The sequence below is a fragment of the Callospermophilus lateralis genome, chromosome 3 (assembly GCF_048772815.1).
Source record: "Callospermophilus lateralis isolate mCalLat2 chromosome 3, mCalLat2.hap1, whole genome shotgun sequence".
In the NCBI taxonomy this organism is placed as follows: Eukaryota; Metazoa; Chordata; class Mammalia; order Rodentia; family Sciuridae; genus Callospermophilus; species Callospermophilus lateralis.
Window position 1 is genome coordinate 3585320 of NC_135307.1, and position 13984 is coordinate 3599303.

A 13984-nucleotide genomic window follows, 5' to 3' on the forward strand; every position below is an offset into this window, starting at 1 on the left:
CCGTTGCTGAATCTGGGCCCAAGCAGGAGGTGCCTCAGGGGGCCTAGTGAGGAGCAAGGGCCTGGGTGGGCAGGAGGGCTGGGGAGATAGTTACCCGGGGTTCCTCGGCTCACTCTCTCGTGAACTTCCTCCCTTCAGCTTCCTAACCAGCTTCTCACTGCTGCGTCTAATGGAGGCCCGGAGTTTGCTAAAGGAACCACTGCGTTTTAAAGATCCAGTGCCATCCTGAAAAAAACGTGAACAAATGTGAAGCTGCAGGAGGACCCCCCCCAGGCTCAGCTGGGGGCAGACCAGGACGCCCAGCCCACCCAGCCCACCCAGCCCAGCCCAGCCATTCTAGTCCTGAGAAGCCACCAACTGGCCGTGGGCACAGAAATCCATCCACATGCAGTTTCATTACAGATGAGCATGGTGGTGAGACCCCTTGAGTGCGGAGCAGCTCACAGAAACCAAGCCATCACATTCCCCAAGGCAAGTCAATTAGATTGCTGCCCTGAGACAAGGACAACACACACTTTAGGAAACTAGGGCAGCTTCGAGGAATGTCACCACAATCAAATCCCGTGTGCAATAAACAGGTGAACATCTGGTCTAGACAGTGAATCCTCTGGACCCTTCCAGCTACAGGCAGCACCCAGCAAACAGAAGGTCTCCTTCAATGTCGGTATCAATGTAGTGAGAAAATTAGATGCAATGTTCATTTTCTACAAATAACTAAACATCCTCAGACACCCTTAAGAAAGCAAGTAAAGAGGGACCACCTGGCACCGTGACCAGCTCAGACACTAGGAATGAACTCCTGGCAGAACCCAACAGAAATCAGACACAGAAGGAAATGTGTGTGAACAGCGATGTTTATTCTGAGAACAGCCCCTCGGTGGGACCCAAGGGACCCGTGGCTCAGGGGCTCTGCAGCACGGCGCTCATGGACCCAGCAGACAGACGCAGGACACAGGTCAGCCGGAGTAAGTTTATTAGAAGTTAGAAAGACACAAATACACACGTCACTGAGCACTTGAGGATTAGTAGAGCAGAGCAGAATCGCTAAACTTCACACAAGACTACACAGCAAACTACTGCAGTGTGTCCTGGAGGCCCTGCAGGGCCCTGCCAGGCCTCTAGCACAAGGGGGACGTGCAGCACATGCCCTACTCCTACAGCTCACCACTGTCCACAGGTCACCGTCATGCCACCATGGTAACTCCTGTGCGACACTTCTAACTATCTGGAATCAGAGTGAACAGCTAATCGCTCTTAATTTTTGAACTTGTGTATTACACAGTAAATGGATTTTATTAATACAGTTCTTATTACTAAGTACATATCTGGCAAAGCTACATGTATACAGAAATCAGGAGCCCCCAAGAGGACAGCAGCACCGAGAGGAATGGCCAGTCACAGAGGTGCAGCTCTGACAAGCTCCTAGGGGCTGCTAGACACAGCGGGCAGCACTGAAGAGAGAGGGAAGCCGGAGAAGGCGCCACCCGTCATGCAGGAGCAGTGTGAGAGGCACACGGGCGGCTAGGCCTGTCAGACAGAAAGGAGAGAGAGCCACGTGAACCCGCAGTGAGGACAGGGCAGCAGATCGCGCTCCGCATAGCTTGGTTACAGTACTTCTAGGTCACGGCTCTCACAGCACTGTGCAGCCTCAGCACTGGGCACTGCCTCTGCCACCTGCTTCTACCAGCCCTGCAGAGAGCAGGTGCCCAACCCCAGGGCACCCTACAGAATATCGATGGGTACTCCTGATGGTCGTCAGAGTAAAGGGAGCATTCTGGGATTGTGGGCTGGCAAGTCAGAAATCTCCTTGAGGCCCACTGTGAGAGTTCTCACAAGTAACTACGTTGAGCAGACTTGGCACTGGAAGGCATCTGCTGGGACCAAAACGTTGGCCACAGAAGGCCACCACCTGGACCTCTCCTGGGAAGCTCTCCCTCTTAAGCCTCTCCTGGTACCCCACACTGTGACTGCTCCCCAAGTCAGGCAGGACTCCCACTCTCTTAAAAACACTAACATCTTAGACATATCAGAACTTAAGAACCACTGATTTTAAAAGTCGACAGCACATTTTAAACATGCAGTTGACATCCTAAATAAAATGAGTTTCCACGGGCAGCAAGGCCTCCTGGGTCTGGCCCGAGGACAACCACATCTGACAAGAGCCCAGACGCAGGCCTGTCCCCAGCCACTTGACTCACCATGGGGCTCACGCTGAGCAAGTCACTTAACCAGCCCGAGCTTCATCTTTCTCATCTTTAAAATGGAAAAATAAAACTTGTTACCAAAGCCTCAAGAATGCTGGGAGGAAATAAATCAGAAGTTCCCGCTGCTCCTCACACAAAGGAGGCTGGTGCTCTGTGCCTGCCATCCACTGTGCCCACAGCAGGTGCTCACCTTCCCCAAGCTTGACCCTAGGCTAACCACAGGGTTCAGAAGGATCTCAGGGTATGGGTACACACTCACATGCACACGCACACACACCCTTGCAGCTGCTGGGGAGGAAGGTGACACTCATGCAGGCCAGCCACCACTTCCTATGAGCCCTGCAGCTGGTACTCAGGGCTGGGCTGGACCAGAGGTGGGCACATCTGCCCCCTTAGGATTGGTCCCCATCCTGCACGTGCCACCTAAGGACGGTGACCACCCAAAGACTGGACAGAACTCCACCGGGACGGACTGGGAACTAGAGGCCCCTGCATCCTGACACTTCTTTACATGCCATGAAGACATTCGTGTCACACAAGGGGCCTCTGAGCAGGGAGGCTGCAGGTGCTGCAGTTTTTAAATTTCCCTTTTGGTATAATCTAGTTGTCTTCCTAGTGTAATTTTTCAAAAATAAAAATCTACTTCTAGTTAACCATTATCACCTTCCCCAATAATCCTGGGTAAGAGAAATTCAGTGTATTACAAACTTAGTGAAATCTCAGTAAAGAGCAGCCTGGGAGACGGGAGACAGCCAGGGCAGCTTCTGAGCTGGCAGCAGAACCAGCACAGGCCGGGGAAGGAGGCTCCCTGGGCACAGGGGGCTGGAAGCGCATCCTGACACTGGCTCAGTAGACCTCGACCCAGGACAGCCCAGAAGGGCCCCGTGGTGCCTGTGACTGAAGCACCCACTTCACAGGACACAAAGCCCCTGGACAGAGGCCAAGGAAGCTCAGTTTCACCCAGAAAAGGGTTCCCAGATGGGGGCAGCTGTGCTCACTCCAGGGGGCTCAGGAGCCCCAGCTGCCTTCAGAGCCCCAGGGAGTCGCAGCCTTGGCAGGGCACAGGCAAGAGAAGAGAGCTGTGCCTCCTCAGCAAGTGACCCCAGTGTTCAGACCTGACACCCACGCTCCCCAAGTCCTCAGCATGCCAATGACCTTGTGGGCCTTCTCCTTTGCTCACATGACCCCGCTTAAGGGGACTCACAGACAGGAGCGCAGGGGCAATGACCAGGACCGTCTGCCTTGTCTCTGACCATGGCACCCTTTGTTCTATGCCACTTCTGAATACTGAGAAAAACTAACGTCCTGTGGAAATGGCCACTGTCACTTAAGCAAAAGGCCTTGCACTGGCTCTGCTGAAGCTGCCACAACCCAAGAGAGTGACAGATGGTTTCCCCCACGTGGCGGGTTCCGAGGTTTTGAAGAGCACTGAGGAGCTGGGTGAAGCTCAGTGTTGGGGCACTGGCCCGGCATGTGCCAAGCCTGGGTTCCCTCCCCAGCAACCCCACCCATTATCAGATACAGAAATTCATTTTCTAAAAATTAAAAAATTTTATGCAAAACCACAATTTAAAATAAAAACTTGAAATCTGAGGTTAGAGGTGACTGGTGCAGTCTTGAAATCTGAGGTAAGAGGTGACAGGTGCACTCTTGACATCTGTTTCAACACCCAGTTAATTTGTTTTATCTCAAATGCATAATCCTGAAAAAAATCTTGAGGCACACAGTGGTTGCCAGATTTTCTTTTTTTTTTTTTTTTAAATTTGTTTTTAATATTTATTTTTTAGTTTTTGGCAGACACACTTGTTTGTATGTGGTGCTGAGGATCGAACCCGGGCCACACGCATGCCAGGCGAGCACGCTACCACTTGAGCCACATCCCCAGCCCCGGTTGCCAGATTTTCAAATGGGCTGCTGTGTGACCTCAAGGAAGCCTTCACTTATAGCCGGCAGGAGAGACCATTTGATCGTTGGTGCAGACAGACGAACACACTGGGCTGCAGCGTGCTCACGTCTGAACCAAGTCAACTCTGTTCCTCGTGTAACCACACCTCTCACAGCTGACAAAAGAAATGCCTGAGTGTGCACATGGCCTCCACTGCCTCTTTAAAATAATGGAAGTACAATTTGAAAATAAAATGCAAATCAAAAGCCCGGGGAGGGGAGCGCAATGCTGCAAAGAGCAGTCTGAAGGCCACAGCCATCCCAGGACTCAAGGCCTTGGCCACTCCATAGGAAGAAGGGCACCCTGCCCCATTCAGGAACCTCTGAACTGGGTGACCTATGGTTCACAGATGGTTTCAGTAACTCAAGCCTGCAGCCAAGGCGCCCTGAGGCACCACTGGAAGTCAAGTGTGCTACTTAGAAAGTAAAGCCCCAAGTCACCACACAGGTATGTCCTATGTGAAAATGTATCCAAAGTGAGAAAGGAAACGGGACAAGAGAGAGTGGGGGTGCTGCTGCCCACCACATGTCCACCTCCAGCCACATCAAGCTGGGAAGGTGCCCAAGCCCCTTCCCAGGTGGACAAGAGAAGCCCCCCTTCCTTCCCCAGCACGTCCTGAAGACATGGTGGAGCCCTGGGCTGTCACAGTCTCACTGCCACAAGAGTCATATAGACATGGACCTAGAAATACTGTCTCAAGAGAAACTCCTCCAGAACTTCATACAAGAGAGTCAAACTCTGCACGCAGGCATTGAAGACCAAGCAGGCAGGCCCCTCTTTGGAAAAGCATGCAGGCACAGAGCAGCTGAGAAGAGTACAGTACACAGCTCCAACAGGGCAGGCATAGGCAGGAGGACTCCCTGTCCTCACTGCAGTTTGGGACTGGGCTTCAGCAGTCAAAGCAGATGCTGATTGGTTGTCTTGGCACAGAAAGATCCAAAGCAAGGAAGCTGCCAGGTTAGGAACAACGGAGAGAATATTCTCCCTGAAACTCCGGCTGCTCCACTTTCCAGACTGCTCAGTTGGGATGCAAGCTCCTACCAATCTGCTACAGCTAAAGAAAATCCTGAAGAACAAATGGATTCTTTATAAGACAGACATAAGAAGCCCCAAACTGCAGTTTAACAAAATTGCACAATGGCAGCTAATCAAACCACTGCTGCAGCTTCAAAAACTCGATGGTGCACATGGATGGCAAATCCTTGCTGACGAGGACACCAGTCCCATGTACAGAAAAGCAGCTGGGGTCACATGCTCCCTGCAACACTGGGTAGACTGGGCAGTGGACTTCCCCAGAGCCAGCCAGTGCAGCTCTCGGGGGTCTGCTTGTTTCAAACACAAGGAGTCTCCACCTGAGAAGCTGGACAGGCAACAGTGAAGAGTGGGATCACCAGACGCCCCAAGAGTGAAGACTTGGCAAGCAGGACTAAGGTGGTCAGTGGGAGGAGTGGCCACCCTGATGCTTTTGTCCATGAGCTGTTCTTCTCTAAAAACAAGTTCCAGCATCTCTCTGAAGATGACCTGGTTAATTCTAACACATCCAGAGCAGCCAGCTCAGTGAAGTCGGGAGCACTGAGTTAGCAGTGAAACAGGCAAGTTAGAGAAGCCAGTTAGTCGTCTGCCACACCGACTCCTGGGGTGACACGAGACCTGAGTATGGCCAATGCTTTGAGTCGCCAGGACACTCAGTCAGCATGGAGAGCTCAGGGGTAAGCCAAGCAGCTCTCGTGGGCTCCCAAGAAGAGGCTACACTGCAAGCAAGCGGGAGCCTGGAGTATGAGCAGCAGTGAGGCTGTGGGATGCTGCAGGCACTTGATTTAGGAGAGGAAAAGGCCTAGCAAGGAGACGAACGAAGGCCGCGAGCACGCCCGCCAGCTCCGCGCAGCTGGCTGTGCGCTGTACTTACCCCGTTCCACTCTACGCTCATACTCACTTCCTCCCCTCCGTCAGGGCCACTCTCGTACTTGACCACGTCCACATTGAGACTCTCCCGGCTCCTCCGCTTCTCCATGTTCTCAGGGTCATTTAGCACTTCAGCCACTCTCTGTTTGTGAACAGTGTCAAGACCCTGTGAGCCAGGCAGGGGAAACGTGGGACCCATTAGCAGGCAGGTCTGAGCAGGGGTTTCTCAGATACCTCAAGAAAAGACCAGTTGGTAAATTATCAGGAGGAAAAAAAAAATCAGGAAAGGGCACAGGGGAGGGCTTCCTAATGATGTGACAGGTCGGGATTACACAGTGTCCACAATGCCACAACTCAGGACTGCGGTACACTCTCTGAGTGTCCACTTCAAATTAAAAGCTGTAAAGAGCTGGGTGTGGTGGCACACACCTGTAATCCCAGCAGCTCAGGAGGCTGAGGCAGGAAGATTGTGAATTCAAAGCCAGCCTCAGCAATTTTAGGGGGACTCCGTCTCAAAATACAAAATAAAGGCTGGGGATGTGGCTCAGTGGTAGAGTACCCCGGATTCAATCCCTGGTACAAAAGAAAAAAAGAGGCAGAAAGCTATAAACAGATACTGAGCTCTAGGTAATAATTTATACTGAAATATTCAGTAGGAAGTGTACGGATACCTACAAATTATCTGAAATGCTTCAAAAGGATGGAAGGATGGCTGAGAGAGATGGGGTCAAGTGTCTGAAACATGACACAATCCAGGTGGAGAACTAGGGTGAGCCCTATACTTCCTCAGGTGTGAGGAGTTTCACGGGATGCTAGGAGACACCTGGTGTCTCAGGTACATGCTTGAAAACTAATAAGTGTTTTTTTTAAAAAAACAGGGATTGAACCCAGGAGAACTTTACCACTGAGCTCTATCCCAACCCTTTTTATTTTTTATTTTGAGACAGGGTCTCACTAAGTTGCTGAGGCTGGCCTGGAACTTGTGACTCTTCTGCCTCAACCTCCAAAGTCCTTGGTGTCATAGGTGTGTGCCATTGTGCCTGGCTTTACTTCTTTTTTTTTTTTTTCAATTGTAGATGACACAATACCTTTATTTTGTTTATTCATATGTGGTACTGAAGATGTAATCCAATGACTTTCACTTGCTAAGCAAGCACTCTACCACTGGGCTACAACCCCAGCCCCTACTTTTATTTTTCTTTTAGTTGTTGATGAATTTTATTTTATTTATTTATATGTGGTGCTGAGAATTGAACCCAGTGCCTCACACATGCTAGGCAAGCGCTCTACCACTAAGCCACAATCCCAGCCCCTCCCCCTAAATTTATTCTTTTTTTTTTTTTTTTTTTAAGAGAGAGAGAAAATTTTAATATTTATTTTTTTTAGTTTTTCGGCAGACACAACATCTTTGTATGTGGTGCTGAGGATCGAACCCGGGCCCCAAGCATGCCAGGCGAGCACGCTACCGTTTGAGCCACATCCCCAGCCCCTAAATTTATTCTTGATAGAAATTTTTTTCAACCAGCCACTAACTCTCAAAAGGTATATTTTACAAGCATTTTTTCACAGCTTAGGAAGTGATGAGCAACCCAGGAGGTTGAGCCAAGAGGATCGCAAGTTGGAGGCCAAGCTGGGTAATGTGGCAAGACACTGTCTTCAAATACAAAATAGGAAGGGCTGGGGGCACAGAGCAGTGGTGGTGCACTGGGCTCCAGCCCCAGTACTAAAATAAGAAAAGGGAGTCACCAGCGGAACGAACACGCATCCTCTCCTGTCCATAGCCCCTCCTTGGTGTCTACATGAGGCCCAGTGCACGGAGTCCCAGCCGGAGATCCCCATGGCACCCCCTGCAGCCTGGGTCACAGTCAGCAAGTCTGGCGTCCTGCTGTGGACATTGCCCCTTCCCTGCCTTCTGTGGCTTCTTCCCTCTGAGGTACAAGCCCAGAAGAGACAGGGACTTGAAGCATTCCCAGGTCCTTTCTCTGCACTGCTTCAGCCCCCAGCTCCACACTCCAAACACATCACATGTTGCCTAACCCCAGTGCCACCACCTGTCACAGGACTAATATCAACCCTGCCCCAGGCCCCACCTGGGACCCCTCCTCACACAGGGAAGCGTTCTGCACACCAGCTGCAAATGGAGAGGGCCCAGGAGGAAGAGCATGGTTAGGGCAGGGCAGAGAAGAAAGGCTTCTGCCTACACTCACAAGTATGTTGTCCTCTCTCCTCACCCGTGAGACTACTCTACAGGACACGTCACTCAGCAAAATAGTGGCTGTAAAACCACAACTATAAAAATAGCCTACAGGTATTCCAGTCAGAGAAAAAATACCTACACCTGTCCCCCAACCCTAAAAATACAAAACAGAAACTGCCACGGTCATACGTACACACATACTCTGCATAAAAAAAACTCCTTACTCCTGAACTGGTGGCTAAAAGGCACAAACAAGCATCTTTCCTGTCTCAGCACTGTTGTTTTATCCCTAGATGAGGAGCAAAGAGCTTCTTTACAGAATTCCCACTAATCAGGTAGCAAAAGGTCCAACCAAGCTATCAGCCTTCTGACAATGGCCACCTGACAATGGCCAGCTGCCACTGGAGGACAGCCAGCCTCCACAGCAGCCATGCCACAGAGGGGGCAGTTCGAAGGGACGCCCTCCCTGGAGTCTGTGTATGGCCCAATCCGTGCAGGGCACACACAGGGGCTGCTCTCCATAGATATCTCTAGTGTGCACAGTTAGGAAATTTCATAAGAGGTTAAAAAAGAAAACTATGAAGCAGTCATCTTTTTCATCTAACTCCTTTAAAAAGAGACGCAATGTATGTAACCCAGAGGTAGGCAAGTGCCAGTGACTGTCAGCTTTGTGTTATCTCGTTCAGGAACTTTCCCCACCCCAAAAGGGGCCTTTTACCACTGCAACTGCTCCACTCCTCTCCCCAGCTCTGCTTTCTGCCTCGCTTCACCTGGACAGAACCCTACATCTGTCCTTCAGAGCTGAAGGTTTCACGGCTCACTGCCACAGATGTCTGTACTCCATTCCTTTTGATCGCAGGATGACCCACCTGTTTACGAGACCTCATGGCGGCTTCTTCTAATGTCTCTGCAGCTTCAAATTTCCCTTGACGTCGGTAAAGTGCTCCGAGGTTTTTCAAAGTAGTTGTAACAGTTGGGCTGTAAAAAAAAGCATACAACATGCAGCACTGTTAGGGACATGGCTTAGGTGGCCACCATCACAGGTAGGCAACCTAGAAAAACCCCACAGCACTGCAGTAGGATGAGTACTGCCATATTCCAGGCCCTTGCTTCCCTTCCCGCTGCACAGCCTGCTTCACTGTCAGTGCCCTGGGCACAGAGGGCAAGCAGGAGTCACCCACAGTCTGCTGGCAGGGGACGCCATGGGACATGTTCTTCCTTCAACCGCAACGTTCTGAAGAGCACTTCCAGCCCAAATAGGCCTGCTGCCAACGCCGTCAGACCCTGCTGCTTCCAGCAAAGCTCACAGCAGGCAGACGCTGAAGCCATCCAGGGCCTGGCTGCTGATGGGCCCCTGGCCACCACAGAGGCATGTAGCTGGCCTATTCAGGGGTCAGCACATGCCGCTGGAAACAGAGCTCAGCCTGTGCTAGGCAGGATTGAGGGCAGGTTGCCATGTTGCAGTCATAACCTCCTGTCTCATCAGAGGCTCATCAGCTAATGACAGGTGTGAGTTAAAGAAGCAAGAGGAGACTGCAGACAAGGTGGACTCCTAACAGGAAGGTCTATTATGTCAGCAAACCCCGCAGCATTGCAGTATGGATGAGTACTGTGAGAGCTGTTTTCCCTCATCAATGTCGGGCCTTTCCAGTACACTCCCATATCTGTAAGACCAGTGCTCAGGGGGTAGGAAGAAGAGATGTGCTTGTCATGTACTGTCTATTTTCCTGAAATAGACAAGAGGGGAGCTGAGTCTTCGAGAAGGAGGAAGTTGAGACAGGGAGATAGAAGCAGACGAGGGGCACTGCTCTGATGGGCCATGGCAGCCCTGCTGCATGTGAGTGCAGGTGACCACAGGCTTGGGAGACTCACCCCCAGAGCCACAAGGGCAAAGCGGGCGTGTATCAGCATGCCCTGAGCAGCTGGGGAAGGCTTTCCAAGTGTTGGCCTTCTGAGATCTGCTGCACATCCGCCCTGGGAGCTGCAAGGCTGCCTCGGTACTGTTCTCCTCATTTAAGTCCCACACTTCCTTCCACTGGGTGGTTTTCCTTGACAGAGCAGCAGTGGGCAGACCCACTCTTCCATAGTGGGCTGTGTGCATACAAATAATCCACTAGCAGAGATGGTGGGATTTCATGAATGGAACTGGGGGAAATCTGGGACTACCCAACACTGGGGACATCCCCACATCTGACCTACAGCCCTGCAGCACCTCTCTATAGTGCAGATCTTTGGCTGACCAGACCCACCTGTCAACTTTGCAGGCTTTGTACCAGCCTCCGTACTCTCCAAAAGACGACCCGTCCTTCTGCTTTCCCTAAACCGTAACAGAGAGTTAACATGAAGGCTGTGAGGGCCGAGCACCCACATCCCTCCGCTCAACCAGCCTTACTTTGCATTCTTCCCTTTCCTCAGCGTGCATCCAGATGGGCTTGTTTTCATCTGGGGAAGAATAACAACATTTGGTAAGCCGCAGAGCAAGAGCCCAGTGAGCAGAAATTGTTAGGTCTCAGTGACTGCAAGGTTTGTGGACAACGCTTCTTCAGTATTACTCCTTACAACTTGGACAGATCAAGTTCATGCTGGAGGAGATGCAGAAGCATTCCAGGCAAGTGCCTGGCCAAACAACCCAACAGATGCAGGCTCACGTCATACTGGAAGCACTCAGAAGTTGAGCACCTCACATTAAACCTAAGTCTGAGAAAAAGTAGAAGAATTTGGGAGCAAAAGCAGAAAAGATATAAATCAATATTCCTTCGAAGTCCCAACTGCTCAGAACAAGAATACCTCCCACTAGACAATGAACCCACGCCACAAAAGAAAAAAGAATCTTAAAAATGAGGCTTATGAAAAGGCCTTTCTGTCCTGTGTTTTAGGATTTGCATGGAGAATAAACTCGGTAAAGAAAACTGCTTTAAACTTGAGCCCGACTAACTAAACTGCCCATGACTACCCTGAGCAGCAGCAGACAGCAAATCCAAGAAATCACTTAACTCCAGGGGAACTTTTGAAAAGGAGCATCAGGAGAGATGACCTGGCACCTCTGTGGCTGGTAAGTCAGAATGCTCCCTGTGAACTGTGACACTCCAAGCAAGCGGGACAGTCAGTCCTGCCACATGGCTACACCAGACCTCCTGGCCTGGCAAATCCAGGACCTATTGCAGCCTCCGCAGCAGACTGACCACCCCACTCACTAGCGGAGAAACAAAGTACGTTCTTTGTGGGGTTTTTTCCCTTCTTTTTTTTGGGGGGGTGGGGGTGACTGGGGATTGAACTCAGGAGTACTCAACCACTGAGCCAAATTCCCAGCCCTATTTTGTATTTTATTTAGAGACAGTCTCACTGAGTTTTGCTGAGGCTGGCTTTGAACTCTTGATCCTCCTGCCTCAGCCACCGGAGCCTCTGGGATTACAGGCCTGCACCATGGCACTTGGCTACAAAGTACATTCTTGAAAAATGTTTCCAAAGTGGTTTCTAGAAAATCTGTAAAAGGAAAAAGTAACACGCTTCTGGCAGCTGTCCCACACAGCTTTGATGAAGCACAGACACGTGCTGCTGATGCCCCTAGAACAGCGCTCAGGCCCACACTCCAGCACCATCAGCCCACATCTCACTGTGGCCAAGAGGCAGGTTACACTCACAAGTCTCACACAAGACACTGGTAGAGCTGGGGAACTGCTGGGGAAGTCCAAGTTACATCATGGAATGACCAGTTCCAGCTGTGACACAGAGACCCAGGAAATGGCAGAACCACCTGTTTCCATGCCATGAAGAAGGAAAATACTGAAATTCTTTTTCTAGGATGCAACACATTTATATAAAAAGTGCCTTAGCAGTCAAAAAAAAACACTCCATGTGCATCAATGACCCACATTCTGCAGTCCCTGCATGCCATACCACCAACTGGCCCTATCCTGAAGCCTGGGTAACACCCAGTGAGGGAAAACTAACACAATTATTTAACTGAGCAGTTTAAATTCAGTAAAATATTTAATCTACAACTGTGTCTTAAGCACTTGCAATACTTGACAGAATCTAAAGGGGATATGGCCTGGCTCTTTGAGACAGACAAATGGCAGGTTACATTGCCAACAGGCTGGGCTGCTGGGGTCACAGAAGTGCCCTAGGCAGAGTGGAGGCTGCAGCAAGGTGCTCTAAGCTAGTATGTACAGGCTGTGGATAAAGAAAACAGACTTGAGCAGCAGCAAGGGAAGACTTAAGAAGTAGGGGCCCTAAGTTCCTCAGCAAGGAAGGTCTTCTCAGAGCTACCAAGGAAACCCAGCAAAGCACATGCAGGGCTCTCACCACACTTACTGAGCAATGGACACTTGAACAAGCAAACACGTGAATGGACACTTGATTGACCCATGCTCTCTTCTCATTTAGAAAACCATGAGATTCAAAGCAACTTCTATCTAGAAAACACTGTGAGAACTGGGTATTGCATAGTTAGAAATCACACTTTTTAATACATGAAAGCTTTCTTACCATCCACAGAACCAAACTCCCGCTCATGTGCACGAGTGAGAATCTCTTTGTACAATGTTTCTGCTTGCTTGAACTTTCCTTGTTTCAGGTAGCAGGATGCCTTAAAATAAAATATTTTAGTGTCCTTCACATGTAAATAAAACAAACATTTTCATCTACAGGTGAAATAACAAAACATTTGTATTGTTTTATTTTCAGTTCTGGGATTGAACCAAGGTCTCTGAGCATGCTAATCAAGAATTCCATCACTGAGCTATACCCCAGCCCACTTTTTATCTTTTTTTTTAAATTTTAATTTATCCTTATTTTGAGACAGGGTTTTGCTAAATTCCCCAGGCTGGCCTTGAATTTGCAATCCTCTTGCCTCAGCCTCCAAGCAGCTGGGATTACAGGTGTGCAGAACATGCCCAACCACATCTGTAACATACCAGGTTGTTTTTCGTCTTGGCCACATTGGGGTCGTCGGGTCCCAATTTTGTCTGGTAGATCTCCAGGGCTCTCTGGTAATAATATTCTACTTCTTCATATTTGCCCTGGTTCTGGCACAGTAAGGCCAGGTTATTTAACTGCTTAGCAACATCAGGGTGATCCTTTCCTAGAACCTGGGAAAAATGGAAACATTAGCCGTGTCACCACCCTCCTATAGGAAGGATCCTTCTAAATCATAAACATGGCTGAGTTCCACATCCAGACTTAAAAATCCTTAAATGGCTCCCATGCCACAAAACAAAAATAACCAGAGGGCAGGAAGGACTGTGCTGATTTTCCTTGGCTGCTTTTAAGTGCTCACTTCCTGTGACAAGCCTCCCGCAGGCAAATTACTGCCCACTACACTGTGAAAACAGAGAGCTGGGCTTCACAAAGGCTTGCTTTACCTGAGCCCAAATGCTCTCCCAGCTGCTTGGGCCCTCTTCTCTAGCCTCCCTGCTCCCATGACTCATCCTGCAGGGCCCTCTTCAGCCCTAGAGAGGAGACCCCACATCCAAGGCCAGGGAGCCTTCGCCCCATCCCCACTGCCTCGGGAGCACGTCACCTGGCTGTTCTCTTCTCTCTGGGGAATCTCATGACCCAAAACCCTCTCCTCATCCTTTACTGCCAGACCCACCCAGGAAGACATAGCCCACCACACCCTCCACCCTGTCCATCAATCCTGTCACAGGACCCTGGCTAGAGAGGTGCCAGGTGCAGAAGAGTGAAGACATGCTCTGAGGCTCCCTGAACTTGACAGCATAGTCCTCAGCTCTGTGC

The 13984-nt window shown here is 50.2% G+C and overlaps 1 protein-coding gene across 14 annotated transcripts in view; it reads right to left on the reverse strand.

The window, feature by feature from the left end:
• The window catches only part of Klc1 (kinesin light chain 1), a 55704-nt gene that overhangs the window by 9601 nt on the left and 32119 nt on the right, over positions 1-13984 (reverse strand). For 3 of the 14 annotated variants that reach the window (XM_076849557.2, XM_076849559.2, XM_076849554.2), the window contains exons 8-15: positions 13165-13338; positions 12737-12836; positions 10641-10690; positions 10498-10565; positions 9118-9226; positions 6056-6217; positions 1166-1225; positions 95-225 (exon numbers count right to left, since the gene is read on the reverse strand). In XM_076849557.2, the coding sequence (XP_076705672.1) occupies positions 95-225; positions 1166-1225; positions 6056-6217; positions 9118-9226; positions 10498-10565; positions 10641-10690; positions 12737-12836; positions 13165-13338 (854 nt within the window). The other 11 variants (XM_076849563.2, XM_076849560.2, XM_076849561.2 and 8 more) reach the window with 9 other exon arrangements.